The sequence below is a fragment of the Xylocopa sonorina genome, chromosome 6 (assembly GCF_050948175.1).
Source record: "Xylocopa sonorina isolate GNS202 chromosome 6, iyXylSono1_principal, whole genome shotgun sequence".
Taxonomy (NCBI): Eukaryota; Metazoa; Arthropoda; class Insecta; order Hymenoptera; family Apidae; genus Xylocopa; species Xylocopa sonorina.
Genome location: NC_135198.1, coordinates 7,161,277 through 7,186,572, shown reverse-complemented (window position 1 = coordinate 7,186,572; position 25,296 = coordinate 7,161,277). Strand labels below are relative to the sequence as shown.

Here is a 25,296-nt window from a genome sequence, read left to right as displayed (position 1 = left end):
CTCTCTTTTAAATCGGATTATTATACTTTTATGCTGCCACTGTGCAAGCTGCTACCGCTGCTACCATTTATTTTTTTTTATAGTTTCGCATATTATTTAAGCTGCGTTTATACCATTATTGCCATCTCACTATCTCGAAAAATATCAGAACTCAGAAATATACAGCAAAGAGCGCAACATCACGCATACTGTGAATGCGTTATTGACGAGATACCTTTTCCATCGAGTATACGCTTTTTCTAGTGCTAAAAACAGAATGAGTCCGTAACTGATCGTACTCCACAGCCTTCTGATCGAAGGATATCGCGTGTAACGTTAATATGATTAATGTGATTTTTCTTTTCATTATTATTATTATTATTATTAATATTATTATTAATATTATTATTATTATTTTATGAGCGCTCCTTCCTGTGTTTTTGTTTGTATGATGTTTTTTTTCTTCAGTAACATGTATGACAACGAAACGAAAACAACGTGTGTATGAGATACTTCCGAAGACAACTTTACGCGCTTCCCAATATGGCACATTGGCATGTTGTTTCCCTTTCGAATTGTCTCATAGATAATCCAGACGACACTAATATATGCGGACCAGACTCGTGGATCAAACACTTCTATCTACTAGATGTTATATGAACATTGCTTTATACATATCATAAGATCGTCAAGTGTGGTCGTATAACGTCGCGAGCTATAATAAAGAGGCGCGTTACATAATGATACTGTATCGCAATTCCTATCTTCCTATGGACAGATTTTATTCCACATATCACTATAACAATAAGATGTAGATTTGTATACTTTCGGAATCTTCGGAAGAACCTCGAGCCTGAAAAGGTATATCTTACACTAACAAAATACTATGAGATTCTTGTCGAACATACGCGAGAACGGACAATTAAAGACCCAGGTTTCAAATAAAATCTCTTTGTAGACCGAGATGATTAAATTATTCTTTGATCTCGAAGTATTTATATGTTGGATTTTCGTATCCGTTGATTTGCATGTTTGCGACATGTCGTTCTTCCGGTGTAGCCGCTTGATCGACTTCAATAAATCCCTGTTTAATGCCAGCAACAATTAGAAATAATTAGTTTACAACAGTTTTCTATATTCAACCAATCAATTTCATTTAAGCAAATACTATGAACCCTTGTATAAGTTAAGAAATATTACTTTTTATTTTTGACATACCTGACTGTGAGGGCTTCTTGCACTGCGTCTCTTGAATACTGCTACACCCACTACCGCAGTAGCCATAAGTGCAATGCCAGCAAATGCGAGTGTAAAGTACACAGATCGGCTTTCTCCACGATACTCCCTTCTTACAGAATAACCCTGTGTATACAATAAACATGATAGGAGCATTATTTGAATTGTAATATTTTTTAGGAAGTGCTCTTTAATTTTTTAGTGGGTGGTCATGTCGTGGAATTTTATACCGCAAATGGAAAAATCTAGTATAATCCAATAAATGAAAAATTAATCTCATAATGAGACGAAAAGCAAAGTAAGATGTAATTGTTAATAAATAAACAAATGTTTAAATGAATAGTACCAGCCACATGGTTAAGAGAATTTTATATAGCAGTTCTTACAGGTTCAGGGTGGGAAATGTCATGTGTCATGCTGTGAGCTGCCCTAACAAGTCCTTCACTGTGCATAGCTGCTACTGCTGAGGATTGTTCTGGTTGTGGTTGGGCATCCTTGTTGTTGTCATTTATCGAGTCGTTCTCTTCCTGTTGCGCTTGTTCCGTACGCAATTCACCACGTTCAGCTTTGCGTTGCTCTTTGCGTGCTCGTTCCAGTTGTTTTTGATGTTCTTTTTCTATAAGTTAATGAAAGAATTGTAATTAAATTGGGATATGTTTTTCTATCTAAGTATTTGCTACAACTTCTAAGAAAATTATCGATTGTTAAAATTACCTTGTTGCTTACTGGTAACATCAGCCTGATATTTATCTAAAATGGCTGCTTCTGCTTCTCGTGTCATCGCTAACAGCAGTCCAGGAGTCTCATCTTTGCTCCTGAGGGCCAAAACGTAATCATCCATAAGGCGGCCAATTTTTGCGCTTAAATCAGGGTACCTAAATATAACGAATGAAATATAGTGTCCTATGAAGTGTCCAAAGTATATTTAATTTTCTTCACTGTCAAGATCTGGAATCTAATATTCAGAGACGTTGACCGTTTACGCTTTTTTTATTGATCGACACGTTACCGTTCTAACATCAACAGGCTTTGATTGGTAATTCTATCGATCTCTGCCAGATGTTCCAAGGTTGCTGGTTTCTCGCGTTGAGCTTGTTCCAAGCTGCTGTCTAACAGATGTTTGTAATGAGCAATAGTATGATGCCTGTCTTTATGAAGAGCTCGAAGCAATTTTTGCAAACACTTCTGGATGCGATGCATCTAAATGGGAAATAAAAACGTGACAAATCCATAGTAAATATTGCTGGTGAAGTATTAGAGAGACCTACGTTTGGTGGTGTCTCGTTCAGAGCAGCAGTGTAGCACGACATCGCCTCCTCGTTCCTCTGTTTAACTGCTTCCTATGAATTAATATGATAGCAAATATATTTGGATACTACGTAAAAAGGGAAGACATATAAAATGTAGAGATCATAAAGATAAGCTAGATGTACACATACTCTTTCAAAAATAATAAAAATTCATGTACAACTTTTGGAAATACTAAAAAGAAAAACTGAATTATTTTCAAAATTCCCACATAGAGAATATCGACGAAGCATTTCCTTTTTAAGGGTGCGTGTTCGCCACCTGCGTAACATTTAATCAACCGAGTCACGTACTTGTACTCTTTGTTGGTGCATAGCACTCAATTGATGCTTCTCTGCAGCACCGCTCTCTTCTAGAGCAGCAACAGTCTCTTGGAACCGTGCAGTCATCCATCGTTTGAAAGCATCGGCTGCGACTGGGTCGTGGGCACGAATGTCCTGATATTTCTCCTCGAGATCACTCCAGTCCTTCATCACCTGAAAACGTTGTAGCACAAAGATTTCGACACTAGTGTCCCGCGAGATAATAACTGTCTCTCGAGGCTCGACCGTTTTCTTTCTTTTTTTTCCACGTAATCAACGAAACGAAACAAAAGAATTGTAAAGAACATGTTAACCCTTTGAACGTTAAAAGTCGTTTAATAGAATAGCTTCTTGTGAACTCATATGTAGATTTCTAATGTATGGTAAATAACTTTCTAACTCCTATGTATGGATTTAAAACACATGGTGAAACCTATATAAAATCTCAAAAAGGTCAAAGGGTTGAGAAACAAAGAAACGATAATCCCTGGGTTTGAAGCTTGGAAGAATTGGCGACTTGAGAGCGAGCTACGTGATAACACCCGCTTACTTTTGTTACTTTCTCCTTGTGCACTTCCTCGAGCCTCATTTGTGCTTGCTTGTAGCTCTGGTGCTCGGAACGAGGATCGAAATGCGTCAAATATGGATCCGGTGTGCTCTGTGATTGCGATGATTGCTGAGTGCTGCTGCTAACAGGCAACGGCATAGCAGTCACGTCCTGTTTCGGCTTTTCCGTGGTTGAAATCGTTACATACGATCGACTGGGCAGAACCAGCGCATATTATGCATTAAAATACAATAAATTACATAATTGGTGAATACAATGTTGCAAACATTTATTACATTATTTGAATATTAAAACTCCAGAACTTGCATGATTTTTTATTATTCATACTCTCTCTGCATTAACCCGTGAGACTGACTTTTATGAGAAAATGATGCAAATATGCTGTTCAATTATTTATTGAAAATTAAAGCAATAAAACCACTGTGTAAGTTTGCAACTGACTCATTAAAAATTTTCAATTTGTACTTTATCTTTTAAAACGGAGAACATATCAATCACGCCAACTTACCTTGTCGTGGTGTCGTAGTCGTCGAGATACTCTTCGTCACTTTCGTCATCATCCGGTTGATCGCTAAGCACGTCCTCGGGATCGGCCTCGGAGTCATCCTCGTCTTCCGCATCGGCGTCCAGGTCGTCCTCGTCCTCGAGATCATCTTCGTCTTCGTCAAGATCTTCATCCACACCCTTTGGAATTGGCAAGTCGATCGGTTTCTTGGCTTTCATATTTTCTGTAAATCATATACAGATGTTACTTTTTTTTTATTCAGCTTTTTACAATTCCCATTACCGTTTTGTCCGCTTCTTAAAAATAACTTTTTTCATAAGCAAACAAGTTATAATAATTACAATATTACTTTTGTTTGATAACAAATTACAGATGCTTTTAAAAGCGAACAGAACGGATAGAAGTAAATAGATTTTAAAAGCAATTATTAGACTGCAGATATTTCTACATTTATGAAAATATGAACTGCAAATATAATTATCTAGTTAGAAAACTATGAATTTGCATAAACATTTGCAATCGAATAACTGTACTACTTTCTCTATATACCTATATATAATAATTATTGGTATAATACTAATTGTGAGATTTTTAGGAGTGATATGATGGTGCGCATGAGAATGATTGCAAACCATAAATGCATGATTACACAAAATGTATTAACGATTATTTTAAATTTCATATTTCAATGTTTATTCAATTGAAGTTTGAACAATTGAATATAAATACACCATGAAAATGAAATGCTAAAGTTTACAATATCAAATTGAAATGCAAAAAGCTTTGCAAATACTTACATTTCCAATTACATTGCCACGAGAGCATAAAGCTCCAATAATATAATGCTACAAAGAGAGAATAAATCTTCGGTGACCCGTAAAAAACCAACATTTCCTCTGGTTTGCATTGTATAAATATTCTTAAATGTCTAGAACGATGAAAAATTGCTAAATAGAGTATCTCGGCTAATGATCGTAGCACAACTCTTAGTATCCAGAACGTAAATCATGTACATACTTATATACGGGGTTGCGCGCGTGATTTCAAAATCGCACCCCTACTGTGTCTCATCCCTTTCGCGTAGACCCGCGACTTGCGTCCCTATCCCACCGTGAAAAACTCTAATTTGTCTCTGTTATGTTGAAGAGGACAGCCGTCTTGACTAACTAGGTTCTCGAGATGTCCCATTCTCCGAGAATAGACACGCTGATGAGCTGACTTCTCAAGTTCTGCAAAGGCAGACAAAAGCTTCGCCCGACGTATCCTCGCCGCTATCCTTTTATCTGGGTCACGCGGCGTTTGTGTTGGCAGTTTTTCCACGTGAGAATATTGTCTGTCTATTGCACGTATCGAATCCCCGTCATCATCGTCGTCGACGTCGTTGACGACGCTTGTAGCCTTTCACCCGTCGTCGCAGCCCCCGCCCTATCCTCGTTCGTTATGGAACGTCCGGACGAAGGAAATATCAAGATTTCATCGGCGATACCGAAAAGAAACGGCGAACCAATCAGCCCCGAAGGGGTCGCCACGGATAGTTTCACGGACACAGAGGGAGGAACGCTTTGCTCGCCGGTCCGTGAAAATCGCCGTGCTGAAAATTGTGCACAGCTCGCCGCTTGGCTCGCTTAAAAATAGCGCCGTAAACAAAATGTACAAACAAGTAGCTCGCGGTGTGTCTGTGCCTCTGCGGGGGCATCCTTCTGGGAGAATTTTAACGGTGAAAAGTTGCACAATGCGATCGAATAGCGGAATGGTTGTACAATACACGTTACCGTATACGCTAACGGTGAAACACGGTCATTCTCGAATTTTAATGCTGCTCCTTCGATTCTTACTCCTCTACCTCGAGATCTATCTATCATTTTTCAATCGACATCATAAAAAAGACAAGATCGCAACCCGTATCGTCCTTATTGTATTACTTTAGGCAATATCAAATTTTACTACCGGTTCACGGTAGATTGCATAATGGACGCTGAGAAAGTAACATGAGCGGTGGTTGGTTGACGCGGTCGCCGCGGTGGCGGAGGTCGGAATTTCGTCGGTGATTCATCGGTCATTCCTATTGATTAGCAAGCTAGGTGGAAAGCCAGGCATCGGGGAATGTGTCGCGAATCAGGTCTGGCAGACAGTGTGGCTACGATGGGGAAGCGTATTGGGTCGAGTTTATTAAGTAGCTACACGCGGTATAGAGCGGTACGATGATAGTATGTGTCCGTCGTGCATTGAAAAGAAAAGATGCGCAGGAACGAGGAAAATCATAGTGTTATGTTGCGCAGTCGTCGGGAACGTCGACGGACGTTATTGATTGCACCACCGAGCAAGATAGAAACGTGCAAGGGTAAACTGGCCTGGTTGTGAGACGGGGAGGGTGAATCGAAATATATCCACTTTCTTAATGTACCCCCTCCTACTCCCGTCCATTCTCTTCCTATACGCTATATACGTTCGACGGTGACAATCGATTGGGAATACTTGGAAATACTTTTAAGTCATGTAAAATTCCAGTGTCATACTTGTACGACCATACGAAATTACTTGCAACGGCACGATTAGCATTGTGTAAGATGAGTCAAGTAGACTACAAGATTGATACAAAACCAGCAAACACTGACGAGAAATTACAAAATTGTTAAATAAAAGTATGACAAGCAATTATATACTGTGCTATAGTATAATGGAATACATCTCCGTTTTCTGTTAAACGTGCACATATTTATTCGACATACAGAGCCTAAAAGTAAAGATCGCATGTCGGGGAGAGACGAGCTAGGAATCTCCACAAAAAATTAATCGACGCCGAATAAATATAAACATTTCACCGCTTTAACATATATCGTATAGCTAAGTCGTTTTCGTGGGTCGAGCGTGCGCTCCGCTTTGTGGCTTCGTTAAAAAGCATACATCGATGATTAACGGAACAATGAAGGAAAACTGTTGAAACGATTCAATGGCATTATGCGACTCGATGGATTCCAGAAAAGTATACTCGACTCGCGCGCAAAGCATTCGATCAAAGCGAGCACGCGCAACGCGGAAATCGACAAAGGGAGACCGTTTTCGCGGTAACACGCTGACGCTGTTTACCACACGGACAAAACCGAGCTATGTAATATATATTTTCCTCTTTTCCGCCTCGATCCAATTACAATAACACGTTCTTTCCATACGACTTGGAAATTCGACTCTGAAGTTACCTCGTTGACGCGCACCTGTTCCTTTTTCACCGCTATATTGCTGCTATTATATCGAAAAACCTCATTTTAGAATTCAGAGTCGCATTGGGAAACGCGGCGAGAATTGCTTACGTAAACCCCGCACAGATGTTTCTTTATTACAAACAGATAGTTTTGCATAACCAAGAGTAACGTTTGTGACCCTACTCTATTAATTACAATAGTACAAACGCCCAGCGCGGCGCTGTACTAGTTAGTACACAGTTGGAAGTGGCTGAATCTACTTGCAGTAGTATCATTCCTCATTGGGCGGACATTTGTGTTAATGGGACCAATAGAGTTGGAATCATTATTGGCACTAGTACAATGTGAAAACATGCCACTCATTTACCTGTAGGATAAACTCTAATTAATTCTACAATTTCATCAATAATGACCTAAAATAATAAATAAGTAATTCGTGAACATATCACTAATACAACAGAATTACGAAGTAAATAGAGTACTACAATAGGATAACTAGGGTATATTGTAAAAATCTATTAAATTATCCATATTCAACTAAGTGGATACGACAATTATAGTCACAGACGTATTCTCTTTCTTTTTTAACATAACAGATTGCTTCATTATATTATAATACAAACGGAAGATAGTAAGACACCATATTATAACTTATCCCAAGAGCTATATACCAGAATGGACTAACGGAACATTACTACACTTGTGGCCCATCCCAAAGTTTCTACTAAAAGTTCCGTCACGCTCGTATTTTTCCATGTTCATGCAAACAACGCAATCACAAAATCGTAGCTACGTGCAAAACGCAAATGCTAAGAGGCAGTTTCCGTTCCAACACAGAGAAGGTCTTCGATGAATGAACATATGGTGGTATGAGAGAATATGTACGTACGTTACGTACCTTTGAGGTGTTTCGGACAGCACACGAATTCGACACCGGAGAACAGGGATATTCCACAGGGCAACAGCATCGCAAAACTCCTCAGGTTCATGTTCCTCTCTCTGCAGGTATCCGCAGCGGTCGCGTTCCATCTGGAACAGGGATTGCCGTTCATCTCCTTTTTTCTTTCTTTCTTTCTTTCTCTCTTTCTTTCTTTCACCTCGGATTTTTCAACTAGATTCGTGATGCAGTTTCTACGTAGATATATACCCGAGTCGTGAGGGATTCGCGTCAAAAGAGAGAAACCGTAACGAGGAATCGCAACGCGGATTCAATCCTCTTAGCTGGAAATTAATTTCACCCGCTGAGTGCTAGGGTAAACGATCGAAGAAAGCTGATTAACGGTCTCCGCGAATCGGAGGAACGTATATTGGATCGGACTGAATTCGAGAGAATTTTAATTTGGAATCAAGTTAGGATTCCGTATGTACCTTGGGACGTAAGAATGTAGAGAGCAACGAAATGAGATATTTTTATAGGTTACTGCATAGCCAAGTATTGAAGTGTTTGTGGAACAGGATATTAAATCTGCTAAATTAATTCCATGACAAAAACGAACTCATATGAACATATATTCTCTTGACCTTGTTTACTAGATATCTGGAGAATTTGTATGTCCCATCCATTTGTACCTAAATTATCCTCGCAGGAGGTACTCGAAATAACTACCTTGCATTTCAAGGCATGTCTGTTATTGCTCTATAGAATACAACGTAACCGTCCTTGCTGTCACAGACACTAAATTGTCTGTAACGCTATTTAGTTAATGACTCTGTAATGTCTATATCACAAAATAAGGGATCAACCACGCCTTTTGCACCATGATTCGCGGGCTTCTATCACCAGGACGGATGTTTCAGAAATTCGTGATAATCTCTGGAAGTTCATTCATGATTAAAATAACTCGACTTTGCGAGAGGCCAGTAATTATCGATCGTGGAACCCCCAATAAAGTATAGTACACACCGTTAAGGATAGGGTTACGCGGTGGCGAGCACGTAAATCGATAGGTTGATGTTGCCCCATCGTCGCCTGAGACGCTCCTTCGGCTGCTTACCTGTGAGATTCCCAGCATTTCGTCTGATTGTGGAGGTGGTCGAACAGGCAGCCTTCCGGCACGAGCAACGCGTCGCTTTGGAACGGCCCCTCTGCAAAGGAAACGTGCTTTGGTGAGAGTAAAATGGGAAAGGTCGGACTCATGGTGTCCGTATAAGCGGACACGCCTATATTTATCGTTAGGAGGAAGATAGAGAGAGAGAGAGAGAGATAGAGAGAGAGAGACCAGGTAGAAATCGCGTCACATGAAACGCGTATACATGTGCACATAGATCCGTGGTTGTCTGCACAACCCCTTGATACTAACACTCTGCAGCTACAACGCAGGGCTCGACAACACGGGGAATCAATACGGCAGAAACTGTAAATCAGAGGGACTTGGCTCTGAGGGGTGTGCACGTAAACTTCTGTGTACTGCATCCTAAGGTAACCGAGTCATGACTGTTGCATGACTTCTAGCATGTGCTTCGGATTTTATGATGCGTATCATGCTCGGTGTGTATACCAGACGAAACGAAAATAGGTATCCAAACTTTGCTACTATACTCGGTGCTTTTTCACGCTTTGCGCACCGTAACGGATATAAAAATTTCCCACACGGAAAATGTTTCGAATGCCTTAAACATTACGTGCGCACAGATTACATAAAACAAGATTAAAGAAACGCATAAATTTTTCTTTTTTTAATCGACCTAATAATATAGACGCTCCATTGTAAAGAGGAGAAGGAGAATTTATAACAGTATTATAATATGAAATACTCGAATACTCAGCTACGGCGCTTGAAATATTTATAATCACACGAACGGAACGATCCCTGGGAAAGATCTGTTGTTACGATGATCCGATGGAGGCAATAAATTGCGACAAACGTAGTCGAGAAAAATATATTAACAATTATAAGCGTTGTTAAATCGGCAGGTAGATTTAAATTGTCCGGGAACGAGGGAATTTAAATTTTAAAGTAGATACATTTACGAGATCGCATCGAGTACGATGCTGAGGAACCCTCAAAGGGGAAATATACAAGGATAAGGATCTTGTTTCAGAAGTTCGCGATAGGGAATGATTATTATACGCGTTAATGACGTTACGGTATAGTAACTCACTGACAGGGCGGAATATTTTATCCTCGGTTACTTGTACGGCCGCGAAACGAGCTATCGCCGTTGTACGCTAATGACTCAAATGCTCTCTTAATTAGAACAATACATGAGAGAACTGTAAAAGTTTCATGCGCTTAATTTACGCGTGTGTGACACGTACGCGGGCTACGTTTGAATTTATGCCACTATGTACGGATAATTTGAAAATCGCGTGAACCCGCGCCGAAATAACAAAATATTTCGAAATGCAATTAGGGGATGGTAATCCTATATAATACACTGCTTTCTACTGATGTTACTATTTGTTTTCGACGTTACTTTCGACAAATCCTGTTTGCAACTGACACGTTAACGATGAACTATACAGGGTGTCACAGAAGAAGAAACGGGCAGAGCTATGTATGTGCTTAAAATAATTAGAGAGATGAAAATATTTCAGAGAGCGAAGTGAAATAATGTAATGTGCTCTATATTTGTACATTACTTTTGTGGGTTTTCGTGCACTGATGTGGTTGCAAAGTGCACACAATAGTATACAGAATTAATCATTCTGAGTAGTCTTAATAATACACTAATAATATATTTAAATGTCTGCATTGCAATTTCATGTTCTCGTTCTTAAGATATCGCTTATACGTCAAATGCAAACGAGTCAGCAGAGTTAAATGAAAATTGGAACATTGTTTGAATTACTTATTTATGCTAATACGTACCAAGACATCTGTAAGGCTTGACCCAACGTGACAATTTGCATTTAGTTCTTCCCGGCTTGCACCATCCACTAACCCTCACGTAATGCGACGACTCTACGATGTTAGTAATGTCTCTTTTCGGGTAAGCCTAAAAGTACAAGCACAGATTATTATGTATACAGTCTGTAATTAGCGTTCATTACTATGCTTAACATCTCAATAACTCCAAATTTTAAGCATAATATTCTAAGTTCAAAATAAAGTGTGCTCTCGTAATGTATTTTGCGTGCACCAAATTAAAATACTTTTGATGATATCCATTTATGGGAGAGAGGTTAAATATCGTTGATACGGGCCCTAGAAACGGAATTATTAACCATCAAAAGTTATACGACGCGTATAAAGTAAATTGCATATCATAATAAATCTAGGTACCAGCATAGTGGAGAACGTTCTAGAGGCTTACCTTCTTGCAGTATTCGAGGATCTCCAGCTTGTCCGTCATGCAACTCTTCTTGTCGGCTGAAGAGACCCAACGACCCTGCTCGCCCATGTGCTGCGCTAGATATACCTCTCCAGCTTCGCATAATGTGGCAACCTTCGCAAAGTATTCGCATAAACAGTCGACATCTTTTGTTGCTCGTTCGCTTATTGTTAGCATGGTCGCAGGATAAATGAAATTCCGTAGCGGCGCGTTCGAAGCATAATAAATAGCTCCTAACATATGAAATGTCCGTTTTCTGCGGCCGCCGTAAATACACTCTCATTTATCTATCAAGATATGCGCCACTCGAATGGACACGCATTCACCAACGAATTACGATAGCTTCAATACTAAATCTGTTCTCATAGAACATTACACATTCACGTTTCATGAAATATCAGATCACATCTTTGTTGCTTCTTCGTATTGGAATATTTTATTCTAACAGAATGTTAAATTTGTTTATAGAGAAATGATATTTCAAACGTGTACGTAGTTCTCTGAAATATTTGAAGTAAATAGAATATTTGAAAATAAAGCCTCCGGTATTTTTAGTATTTTTCAGATAGACTAAACGAGACGTTTCACGTGATACGATCTAATAATAAATCCCTAAATATCACCGCCATTCATTTCCACGTCACTCGAATATCTTCCTACACGTATCTTTGAAATGAAAAAATTCTTCGCGACAAATAAGAGGAACGCTCATTGCGCCGCCACGTTCCAACGCAAATACCTGCGTTCCATTCCAAAGAATTCGTAGCGAAAAATAGGGACGTGTCAAGCAAAATGTTTCGTCCCAGTAATCGGAGAGAAGAAAAGGAATTTTAGTTCGAAAATGGGATATTTTCAACCGGTTAGACGGATGGATCCCGCCGGAAACCGTTCCCACCGACGAGCTGTGCAGGGTGAATGGCGGGCATTCGAATAGGGCGGACTTCAGACGTCTGGTCGGTGGATTTTTGCGTCGCGTTGCAAAATCGTGGGTGCGCACGGCCTCGATGACATTCGTAAGGAAAAGGAAGCGTGCATTTTCAAGTGGTACTCACTTGCGGCTCTGATCTTCCTCCAGCGGGTGCCAACTCGAGCCTCTCCGACACCGCCTGCAATGCAGAAAACACGGAGAAATTCAGCACACGTGAAACTGTACAGCGGCCAAGGAGAATTTGCAGCGTCGCCGCTTCCGCGGTATTTTCGCGTGTTTCATTCATAAAAACTTTTTTCTTTCTTTTTTTTTTACATACCTCCGCACGCCGGTTAAGAAAGGTATACACGCTTACACGTGTTTTATTCTAAGACTGTCGCGCCGAGGAAAAACTTGCATACGAATTTTTGAACATTTCCAGTCGAATTCATTTCTTAATTTAAACCAACCATTTATCGCGTTTGAGAAAATGTTAATTTGTTCGATGTAAAAATTTATTTAGCAAAATTAAATCTCATGGTTGAAGAATGAATAGAGTACCAGGAATGCAAGAAAGAACAGTGGACAATTAATCTTGTTCTGTTCAGGTCTACTTAACACGGCATGACTTTCATTTGGCTACGGTTACAGTCTGCTGAAGAAAGTACAGAATATTTAACCAGTCTTTTAATAACGAAAATTATATAACAAACTGTACTAAAATTAATTTGAATTAAAGTTAACAGAAATTAAACGTAATAAAAATGCTTTGAAAGTTTTCGTTAAAATTTAGTTTGCATGTAGAATTAATACGATGAATTCATCGATGTAATCTCAGAGATAAATTTTCTCTTCGAAACGTAATCGTACTTTTCCTTATTAGTTAATCAATATAGATATTATATGCTTAGCAAGAGTTATCGATGAAAGTGGAATCAAATATTTGAATCTCCAAGCTGTAGAAGAATTCAATATTCGGGTAACTCAATTGATCCCTTTGAATCCTGTTAAAGACATTAATATAAGATCTTTTTTACTTTACCGTAACTTTTATATTCAGTAATATTAGAAGAAAAAGACAAAACTTACACCTCCAACCCTCAACAATGCTAGCTATGTGAAGTCGAGCTCTGAAAGCCTTAAATCTTCACTCCTTTCATTTCCCCCTTGCCTTTCAGATAAGGAAAACGACTACAGATACTACATAGAGGATGCCATAAATTTATAAGCCCTTCTCGCCCAGGGCTAGGGGGTTGATTGTCCTTACGACTACGACGCAGAGATGGTTCATTCCTTCCAGAAGAATTCGTCAAAAAATCGATACTATATATCTTCTAATACTTCATATACTCTCTCTCTCTCTCTCTCTCTCTCTCTCTCACACGCGATTCTCCAATATGTTAGAAGAATCTCTACAACAACTCTTGAAATAGCGGTTTAGTCGGCTCTTCCTTTCCAACACGTCCAAGTACCAAGCTCTCACGCGAAATCTTCTAAATATACCTTCCAATATTGCATACCTAGAACAAACCTTCGAGTAAAACCAATTTACCAGGTTTTTCTTTCTCGCGTCATCAAGTGCTGATACACGGGTGTGTATCGCAAATACACGCAAACTCTTGTGCACGCGAGATCTTCTAAAAATACCGTTGGCACAGGGCAAACAATAAGCATCTCCAGCGTGCAATCACGTTGCTTCCGGTCTGGCTGATGCCTGAACCGTTTAAACAGGCCTCTCGAGCAATTCGTCGAACCTTTTACCGATACAATACCGACCATCAAGGGCCAGAACGCCCCGCCTCGAGCCGACAAGCCAACAACACAGGGGAATTAGATCCCGGCCGTAATAGGCCGCTCGACAACCTTGTATCGCTGATTTAGTCATCTCGCCTCGGTTAATGACGTATTAACGGGCTATTGAGCGAGAACAGAGGGACCAAAAGATGGACGGTCGATCTTCGTGGTTGGCGAAAAGAGTCGAGAGCTTCGCTGGTCAACGACATTGCATCTTCTCTCACTTGTTCTCGTTTGATCGTACCATTTTACGTGTACTTTTATTTTACGTGTACATGTTGAGAGGTCGAGGAGGACTTTTTGCCTGAAACGAATTTAAAAAGGATGAAAAACACGTGGAACTTCAAATACTGTGAAATATTCTAAAAAGAGTAAACTTGGGAGTTATTTTTAACTAAAGAAGATGCAAATAGTAGTAACCGTTTATTTCTAACCTCGAGAAGGCGATCTGTGTACTATTTCCACCGTAATATATAAAATGGTCAGTTTGTTGGTGCGAACGCTTCAACTATCGGATGTAATATGTCGAATCGACGATCGAATCGGTGAACGATTCCATAAAAACCTCCTCGCGTGTTGCTGGTCTTATTGGTCAACGACACGCCAGGTTTCTCGTGCTCCAAGTGGAAACGCGACATTTTAATCGCGTGTGAGCCTGTCATTCTTTAAGAATGTCGAAAGAGTAAGCCCACGTGAATGAAATCGTCGGAGGAACATGCTCGATCGAGACTCTGGCGTTCGCGTTCAGAATCTGTCGCTATTCACCTGGATAAAATTCTTCGAAGCAAACATTCGACGATTATCAAATGAAATTAGCATGGAATAATAAAAAAAGAAAAGGTATTTCTTGATAACGAGCCACGAAAACTGCACTGGTAGTCTTAAATGACGACGGAAAAGTTGCTCGTTCTACGTCTACGAACTGTGAATAACATAAATTGCAGAAATTGCAGAAATTACAGAAATTGCAGAATTAGCAGCAAGTAGAATTTTGAATTTTGCTCAGCTAGATCGTGCGTTTTGCATACCGTGCCCCCGGGGAAAGTGTGTTACGCTGCCTTGGAAATGGCTCTGTTAATTGTCGCATTGTCGCGATGTACTGTGTAATTTACGATAGAGCAATTTTGCTGTCTGACAGTTAATCATTATCGAGCTAAAAGCGTGACTATTCGAAATAAACAATTTTAAATAAATATCTTCGTTTACCTAAACTACACGAGTAGTCGTAAATAAATTCTGTTCTCCGAACACACACAACAGTATTTAAAATTTAAATCATACTGCGAATATAATAACGTATCTTAACGATATTACAAAGTTTATCGCAACGTGATTGTTACGGCACAAACGTGCAACACTCCTCCACAACAGTGCATTGTGCTACGTAATGGCATCGTTTGTCGTAGAACTACAATGTAAAGTTTTTGTATTATCGCATTGAAGTCGGATTTGCATCCTTCTCTTTTACGATTTTCAAATCGACAAAGAAAGAGGGTAAGTTATTTCACGATGGTAGTACAATGTAACACTCGCAGAATGTAGAGGAGGCTTTAAAGTATATTGTAATTCCGAGTGCGCTACAATTAGGGAAAGAGTAAAGTGGAAAAGGCAAAAAGAAAATATGAAAGAGATTCAAAATAGGTTTCAATCATTATTACAAATACCAAGGAGGATTTTAAAACAAAAGCAACAATTACGAAGGCGTTACGATTTTGAAACGAGTCCAAGGATGAACTGTGAATTCAACGCTTTCTATGTTAGCACTCGAAACAGAAAACTAAGCTCTCGTATCCAACTATTGCGAAACTAACTGAATAAACTGAATAAATTTTCCAACCTACTTTTCCTCAGAAACAGAACTATCCCGCGTTTCTATCGAAGTAGGACATTTGTTCCAAAAATGAAACGAAGAAACTTATTTTTCGTTCTGCTGTTCCCGCAATTATCTCAATTTATTTATTATTCAAGAGATAGAGCAAAGAATAACAGTAGCGTAATTTGCATCTCGTTATCCCCAGATGTTTGCTTAGCTTTCAAAAAAACGCACAGAGAAATGAAACAGACGGCGCGGGGCAGCGCAAGAAAAGGTCCCAAAAAATGGGATGCGGAAAGGTTAAGTAAGTCTGAAAGTGGACGCGCAAAGAAATCACGGTTCCAGAATCCGGACTGGAAAAACGTCCTTGGACAATCAAAACTCGTAACCTACATAAAAGAGCTTGGGAGTTTCTAAAAAGGGAAAAAGGTCCGTTCGACCGCAGTTCGTGCGAATGTAGATTTCTTTAAAGGACTGCCTCCATCTGCCTGGATTATCCAGGTACACATATTTGATAACTACACTTTCTGCATGGCCAGTGCACCCACTTTAAGCGACTTCTGCAATGTAATAACGAAAGTTTCCCTGTACATTCTCATCTTATTCAATTCCTTCAAATGCGAGTATACCCGCTTACGCATATACAATGACCAGGTTCTTCCTTATTTTTCAAAGAAACATATCTGATAGAGCTATCAGCAATAATAAAATTGGAGCTCGCAATTTAATGAAAGCGACGATACGTTTCATTTTTAATATAATCTTCAAGGGATCTTTGATAAGCAGCTAAAACTTGTGGCCTCGAAATTAAAGAAGAAAGTTTTCATTCAATTCCTCGCTATCGCTCTCCTCAATATTAATTCATTTATGTATAATCCCCGCGCCAGTACAATGATAAGTGGTACAAACGCTGTGCACAAGTATAATAACCAAGAGGAATTATTCAACAAATTGAACAAACTCTACTCTACCGTTCCCTCTCATGTATTCATCAAACTTTCAGAACCAATTCTCTCCAAAATGGGACCACAAACGAACTTTATTCTACATTTTCTACCCGTACTCCTCTGCACCTATCCGCCCATCGATTCATCTGTAATCTGCGTGGAATAACCGTAAGCAACCCATAAATAATCTTTTACGGTCCTCTATTTAATCTAGAAAATGTCCCCTAAGATTTACTTCATACTTTATCAAACCATCAATCAAAGTAACATTCATTTTATCCAAAGAATGAAAAATATGTCAGCTCACAGTATTTTCTAGAGAGCATTACGTGTGCTCTTCAGAGACGTGGTCTGGCGAAACGATCCGGACATTGATAAATAAACTGTTAAGCGTTAATAACCGACGGGCGTGACTCGATCCAGCACGAGCAATCCGGATCGACGGCTTGGGCTCCATAGAGCGAGACCATCTACTCTTATTACCACTCCGAGGAGAATGCAAAGCAGGATCGTGACGTAAATACGTCTTGGTGCATGTAATTCGCGACGACGTTTACGCTGCATAACGCGCGCCAGACACACCTCGCTGCTGCATCGTGCGTGCCCACAGATGGGCATTACTCGAATTGTTTCGCACTTATGATAATAGTAATCGAACTACTGGAAAAGACATGCAATAATGTTAACTTCAGTCGATGATGCTGCATTGATGTCACTTGAATATCTGTTGTATAATAGCACTTGATGATTTCACACAGATGTCTGTTACATACAGATTAGTGCATTTGATTATGTATCTTCTTGCCCTTTGCAGAGTTATTACGTCTACGTATTTGTTCTTTCGTTAGTAATGTTTCATTCATCGATTTATAAATCTTTCATGCGACGTTTCAACTTTATTTTTAAACTGCAAAACGCAATGGCAAAGGTATCATGCGACTTTAGAGGATACAGTTTTTAGACAAAATAGTGTAACATCTCAAAAATGTTTTTGTTTTACCTTTTAAAATCCATGTGGCGTAAAAGGTATTCGATTCTGTTTTCGATTGGTCTGTTTTTATTTCCAACAGTGAGATAAAAATCCAAATATGTATCTTCTCTTTGGCAGCGGTAAATAATTGCTCGATGAAATATTTGAACAATATTTTGTTTGTCTGTTTGCAGGATGGACGGTATTTGAGAATAGCTTTTACAATTGTATCCTACACAATCGATTCTATTTTTCATCCCACAGTTTTGTGTACTTTAAAATGAACTAAATCTAAAAAGAGCAATTTTCTCATTTAACTGGAAATCATTATAAATTCCTGCGTGACTGTACGAAGGCAATGATATGAATAATCGATGATTCGAAATTTTATACTAAGAACAAAAAGGAATTCCAATAGCTACTAAAACGAAACATTTTCTAAATCTAATGGAAAACGGGCGTTAAAATAAGACAGTCGTTAGCCACGTAAATGCACGGCGTCTGGCGCGTTCCATCGACTTATCCCATTACAGAGAAGAAAAGCAAACCAGACAACACCCGAAACGGTCGATAGGGGATTCACCTATCTTCAAACAAACCGCCCCTGAGCCATTACATCGGCCAAACAATCTCTGCTGCTCCCTTTCAAACGGTTCCAATCTATCCCGCGGCAGTGTCCCGCGGAACAAATCTACGAACGCCCGTTTCATTTACGCGGCCCGCCCGGATCGATCGTCGTTTTCACTACTTTTCGTCTCGAACGCAGCCAGCAGCAACGCCCGGAACGATTTCACGCGGGCGCATTGCATTGCACGGGGGGTGCTTTTAACCGATTCCTCCTTTCGTACGCGCGAGTGCGGTCCGAGTGGGACCAGCTTTCTGGCTCCCTTTCCGTTCCTGTTTCCGTTCATTCCAGTCGGTGCATTATTGCGTGCCGGTCTGTCTGCGCGTCTTTTCACCGATTCCATTGGTGACAAACTATGTTCGAAGAGGCGTGGAGAAGAGGGGCATCGATTCTCCTCGAACATCTCGTGGAAGGTAGATTTACACTTACAGTATTGTGCATTCATTCCTAAGTACAGTTTTCGTCGTTCGCTGCCCCAATTGAATTTATACGTGCATTTCTGACTTGTCAGTTAATCTGAAATAGTCATTTCGATTCATTAAAAATTGTCGGAACAGCAACATGACGCATACATAAAACAATACCTCTCTCCCCTTGGTATTGGGAAAAGATTAATGCACGATAAATCTAAAAATTTATTACTTTTTACCGGCTGTATAATTCAAATTTATAGTCTCTGCAGGATGAATAAAAGGATAACAAATACCGCTATTATACAGTCACTAACGTTGTTGATGTATTACTACTATAAATCGACAAGAACATCCGGATGTTTATGGCCAATGGTATATCTTCCGAATTCTTCTTCCTTTATATCTGATATATCAGAATGCATACACCTATTTAGACCATGCATTGTCCTCTCCATATTATCCCGTAAAATGAAGCCTGTCCTCCATTACTTGGAACATTTCTTAATAAACAGTCGAAGAACTGGTTGCATAACGTCAGGGGAGGGTGTAGAATAGTTGTAAATGAATGAAATTGTCCGGGAGCAGCAGCCCCGAGATATGAAACAGTTTCGTTTGACACGCGTCCGGGAGCGCAGCCCTTTAAAGCTGATTAGCCGATGTTTTATATAAGATCCGATCTAAGTGGATTTACTTAATGCACTTAAAGCGAATCTGACCGCAGCCTTAAGGAGCTTCGGCCACACGCGACACCGCCACGGCGGCTAAGTTTTCAGACGCTGACGCACCGAAACGCGACCCTCGTTCCCTTTCTTAAGATGCTCTACGACGGACCGCTCTTGTGCACCGTCGGTGCAACGTCGATGGCCGCCGGAAACCTGGCTGAAGATGCCGCTCAACGTTCCCGGAAACGTGATGTCCCTCTCGAGTACACTGAAACGCGAACTGCGTCTGAGTAGCTCCGAATAACGTTCCTACCATCAAACGTACACGTTACAACGACCAATTTCAGGTTTCTTTTTAAAGTAATAGTCATACGTACCTAGTTAGATTGCTTATGGCAATTCGAACATTTACATACTTGCCTGTAACACTACCTCGCTTATGTAGTAAATGTTCCACGATTAATTTAAGGTTCAAGTTTAAGTATCTAGGTGACTCATTCGGTATGCTAATTTATTGTTCACACACCATTCTTTATGCAATCACCTGCGTCGTGTTATATTTAAATGCACATTCAGATTCTTGATAGTTCTAATAGTAACATTTCGTGTTCTCATTTGTTCTTCATTTCGTCTACTTCACAGAATGCGAGGAATCTAATAATGTTTATATTTTAAATATTAAAAAACGAATTGAGCCTGGAATGCTACTAGTATTTTCTCTACGGTTACCTGACGAGCACCCTCGATGAAGACTACTAGATGAAAATCCACTCACACTTGTAACGCGGAAGTATTGACTCGATAGGAATTATTTCACCACTTCCTATGCTTTGAAAAAAACCGACGAGTTTATTCATTGTACTACAGATACAAAGATTTTTTTATCGCCTCTTATTAAAATTGTATCTTATGGGTAATTTTCTGTGCAAGCAATTACAAGAACAAAACAACGCGTTCTAATTACTCGAGATGAATGATTATTTTGTAATGTTTTTCCTCTTTGCGTCACAAACTAAAAATAGGATCTGTAATTATTGTAGTACGCTGCAATTGTGCGGCACAGTTGTGCGAAGAAATGCATGCAATTAGTGCGCCTACTCCAAGGCATGCAACGTATGTTTGTATCTTTAATTATTACTGCCGCATTCTGCATTTTAATCTATACCAATACCTATAACACATAGAGCTTTGTTTCATTCGATATGTATTACAATAGGAACGTAAAAAGAGATCGGTGATGTAAAAATGATTCAAAAACTAAAATGAAAGGAAGAGAGAAAAGATGGAAGTAATTAGGAAGTCTATTATGAATGGTCTGCGTAAGTCTGGCTAAAAATCCAGTAGTCTACGTGAAAGCGAAGAATATAATATTCCCTTAAAATAAAATAGAGGTAAACAATCCGGACGAGTACTGGCATAATGCTCGTAATTATTCGACCCAGATTGCGGCCGATGAAACGAGTGCAACCACGAACGCATAATTACTTTTATCCCATTGTCGGTGCATAGTGATTACATAATAAGCTCATAATCTTGCCAAGTACTACAAGCTATTATCAATCGACAGTAGTAAAATAATTCTAAATTGTAAATATCTATACATTATTAAAATCTATTGACATAAGGTCGAATAAGTTATTGCTGCATAACTGCACCTCATCCCCGTTAACTGCACCGCGCCCCTATACGCTACGTTATAGTTCTCTATAACATGTATTACGTAATAAACGCTTACAATAAAGATTAAAGTTATAGTTTATATATTTCGGTAAAAACAAGTATATTTACTATATGATTAATGACTTCCCAAAATTCACTGCTAAAACAGGTGCCACAAACATGACTACACACGGGTTCAGAGTCAGAAGCTCGTACTATTCCTCAAAAGTATAGCTCGTATCGATCCTTTTACCGTGAGGAATCCTTAACCCTCTATTCGACGTTTGCAAGTCGATGTTAATACAAATAACCAAATTTGGGTCGTCGTGCTAGCTGTTAATTTACAAGAACAGCTGTAACTACTTCACAGCATCGTCTGTTACCCGAATGGCCCTTACGAGGCTCTTCGACGATTTATTAACACCGTATTGTTAAATCCCTCGAAACGTTCGCGCAGAAGGCAGAACAGAAACCTTGGTTGCACCAAGGGCCACTAGTCACTAGTCGATGCCTTTCGTTCGAGTCGCGAAAGGCTTGTTCGACATTTCGAACCGTTGGAGAACTAATAACCACGTGAATCGACTAGTACATACTCGACGGGGAATTATCGTCAGCCATCAATCTTTGCTCGAGCCATTCGCAAATCTGTTACCGACCGAACTCTGCCGGACGAGTACTCGATTTTTTTTTTGCTTTTTCCTCTTTTTTCCAATCAGAATTTGATCTCGTTTATTTCAAATTGAAGATGGACGACGCTCTGATGTTGCCCGCGATATTTTCTGCGATCGTACACGGTTTCACGATTACACTGCTGCTGTAACGAAACGAGTATAACTGTGTGAACGAATTGACGAGAAATTGAGGGCTTTCGCCACTGTAGGAAATTAAAAATCGGTTTTTTGCTCGTGTTTGCTGCGAGCTTTTAGGAATATTCTACGTTCGATTTCGAAACGCTTGGTCGTCAAACTCGCGCAAAAACTACGGAAATATGCATATTTTCTCGGTAATACTTTCCTGATTGCTGAGAGAATCATAAAACGAGTCTCGTTTTTATTCCTGCGCTGGGTTGTTTTACATATTTAGATATAACGAAAGTTGGAACACGCGAAAGATGAATTTTCAGGCAATCAGAATTCTCAGTGGAAAATACAAAGTATTTCGTATAAAATATATGGAAAATAAGACGCCACGTTCATAAATTTATAATTCATACTAATTAACGACAGCTTTGGAATTATGCGCAGCAATACCTGTTTTATTTTTGTCCAGCAAAGTTTTATAAATTCAAACGCGGCGGACGTCCGATTTATTCCACTGGACGAGATTACCACTTGGAGTAACTCGATTAATGGTAGCTAAATTATCGTGGAATATCTAACACAGAATCTGGCGCGGATGAATCATTTGCATACGCTCCCACTCTAATAAATGTATTCGAAAGCATTAATCTCGTTAGATGTGTATACATAGTAGATTAACATGTAATTTAATTTTAAAAAAAGCGAAAACGAGTGGGAAGAAAAGGGTGGGAGAATATGAAAAAATAGAAAGAAACGGGGAGGAGTAGAAAAACGAAGAAAGATAGCGACGTGAAAGGTGACCTTAAAAGAATCTGCGTTGAAAATGAAAAATGCATTGAAACTCTTTCGTCCTCATTTACTCCGCGCTCCATTACCAGAGCATTTTCTCCGGTACGCCAGCATGGGGACAAGGAGCCGCATTTAAGCGGCGGAATATCTTTTTTTTTTATTCCGGGAAAACCAGGCTTTACGGTAAAAAATGGAACTGCGGGAAATGAGGAAACACCGAAAAGCAGGGAAAACCTTTGACTGTACGTTTCAATCATGCGACACCGCGTGCCTTTAACCGAATCTAGGTGAAGATCGTAATTGCGTTCAACTGAGGACATTACAATATACAATGATCAATTTGGAAACGTTCAGGAACTTTTTCTAATCGAACAATCATTTGATTGTAATGTCAAAAAATCGATGAAATATTATTCACAAGTAAAAAGGAACAATGAATTTTAATCGTTAACTGTTAACAATGATAGTAGCTAGTAGATATAGGTAACCCTGTTTTAATCTAATTCTATACATCACGTTATAAATTAACCGTATTATCAGAAGTTAAGCTGGACCCATTTTGTGTTCATTTAATGAACATAATTGAATCGACTTTGTTGAATAGATGATTTGCGCTATTCAATGTGTTCGAAAGGCGGTGCATCTTTCTAGAACGGATTTTTCTATTTATTAGCCGCGATTGTATTTCGTGGTAATGGCGAGGAACGGGAACGCAAATTGAACTGTCACGGGGAATTAACGTTAACGAGAAAATCGTTCGCGAGTCCATTTCGCGATTTACGTATTTGCAGTCTCCACTTTGTCTGTGCCTACGGAGTTCCGCCTATGTTCATTCGTGCGTAATAATTTGCGCGTACACAAGCTCACTCCCCCAAGATAGGTGTGCTTTGAAATGTTTTAAAAGCGAGCGCTTCCTAAGGGCTGTGTTTCTTTTTTCTCTATTTCTCCCTCGATAAAAAGAACGGACCAAAACCTCCACGGTGGCGCTGGAACACCCGTTAACACTTTGCCAGCGAGAATCTCCAAGTTAACCTACTCGACAATTAATTACGAATTTATAATTATTTATTTCGTCTCAACGATGTTAAAACTCTGGAATTTTCATTGCTTTTTAAATTGCCTTGGAACCTTGCATATATTTAACTTAGATTGATGATTAGAAAATGTGTTACGAGATGGAGTCCAGAACGGATAAACTTTTAACCAGCATAAATTTATGCAAATTTTATATTACGGACATAGATCTTGAAATGATCATTCAACGTCACTCACCAGTTTTTACTTTGATAAGTTAGAAGAAATAGAATGAGGCGTCGCGTGATCGAATCGTAATACGCTGAGGAACCTAATTTTCGATGGAGGATTCACGATCGTGACGCGAGTCGATAAAAAAGAGCAATTGGGTATCATCGTATTACGATACGTGACATTAACGATTAAAATAGCCAGCAAAGTGGCGAGGACAGGATATTGTGTGCGGTATAGAACGTCAGATTCGATTAATGCCGCTTGGTCGCATGGAAAGAGCGTTGGAGTACAGTAGGCGGTTGATCGTGTAGTCCTCGACGATGGCAAACATTCTCGCCGTGGACGTATACGTACCTACGTAGCCTGTCGATCGTTACAGCCACACAGTATAATGCACTCTAAATGAACGCATCGAACATCGCGGTGCATCGATCGAGCCCCATGAACCGTTTGACAGGTAGCGCAAGTTTAATCGGCGAACATTTAAGGGGATTTCATGAGGCAAGTACACCGTGGCCACTACATCGATCCGTGATGCGCGTTGCGCGTGACATTTGCCGCTTGTTCGCCGAGAAGGTGAAAAGGGAAAAGAAAAATTGTCATCGAGATTGGTCGCGAAGGAATTGTCCAAGACGATCGATCCGCGTTGCTCGCTCGTTCTCCTCGTGCCGCTTTTACCTCTCTTTATTCATTCTCGTTTGTTTTATTCTACCTACGAATCACGTATGGCTACTCACCTGGACCCGGCAGACCACCAAGACGCCCAGCAGTGCGGGCACCAGCATCCCCTTCATCTTTACTTCCCCGAGCAAGCTTCTAGAACTCCTGCCCGACGGTGTACGGATGGATTCCTGTCGTAACGATTCCCGCTCGCCCGGTTCTTCTACGGAGAAACGACGATGCACTGATTAACGAACGCCAGTAACGTTGCAGAACAATTTACTGTATGCAAGACACCACTCACCCGCCGTATACGAGAGCACAGCGTACTACTGTGACACTGCTGCTGGGTGGGTCGCTTTACGGAGAAATCAAGATGGAGGTGAAGCGCGGCGCCGGTGCCGCTGAAACGATTCGACCAATCAAAAGCTGTCACTAGATGACCGCGCCGGAGGTTGCGTTCACATGCGCGCAGTGGTCAGTCGATAACGTGGCGGGAATATCACGATTTTAAACAGCCGTCCGGATAATCTTTAAATTTCCATTGATTTCTTTACCGAGAATGTTGCACCCTTGCAGAACTTCCAATGTTCCTCTCGATCAAAATATTAATGTTAATCTATAACATTGTTTGTT

At 39.9% G+C, this 25,296-nt stretch overlaps 2 protein-coding genes across 4 annotated transcripts; both read right to left on the bottom strand.

Annotated features, from left to right (window-relative positions):
- Nucleotides 1-333: 333 nt before the first annotated feature.
- Nucleotides 334-25,080, bottom strand: Appl (amyloid-beta-like protein). 3 transcript variants are annotated; one of them, XM_076896904.1, is made up of 16 exons: nucleotides 24,965-25,080; nucleotides 24,738-24,883; nucleotides 12,426-12,479; nucleotides 11,356-11,487; nucleotides 10,911-11,037; nucleotides 9,093-9,183; nucleotides 7,997-8,127; nucleotides 3,902-4,121; nucleotides 3,376-3,586; nucleotides 2,817-2,999; nucleotides 2,484-2,555; nucleotides 2,225-2,415; nucleotides 1,930-2,090; nucleotides 1,602-1,831; nucleotides 1,198-1,341; nucleotides 334-1,063 (listed from the first exon to the last, which is right to left on the bottom strand). In XM_076896904.1, exons 2-16 carry the CDS (start codon nucleotides 24,792-24,794, stop codon nucleotides 953-955), a joined length of 2,115 nt encoding a protein of 704 aa, XP_076753019.1. In that variant the 5' UTR covers nucleotides 24,795-24,883; nucleotides 24,965-25,080; the 3' UTR covers nucleotides 334-952. The 3 variants fall into 3 exon arrangements, with proteins under 3 accessions (XP_076753019.1, XP_076753021.1, XP_076753020.1); XM_076896906.1 differs by having other exon boundaries at nucleotides 1,930-2,030; nucleotides 24,738-25,006; XM_076896905.1 differs by having other exon boundaries at nucleotides 2,817-2,990; nucleotides 24,738-25,005.
- On the bottom strand, nucleotides 13,659-14,235 carry LOC143424749 (uncharacterized). The gene is made up of 2 exons (XM_076897018.1): nucleotides 13,892-14,235; nucleotides 13,659-13,811 (listed from the first exon to the last, which is right to left on the bottom strand). Exons 1-2 carry the CDS (start codon nucleotides 14,057-14,059, stop codon nucleotides 13,659-13,661), a joined length of 321 nt encoding a protein of 106 aa, XP_076753133.1. The 5' UTR covers nucleotides 14,060-14,235.
- Nucleotides 25,081-25,296: the final 216 nt, after the last annotated feature.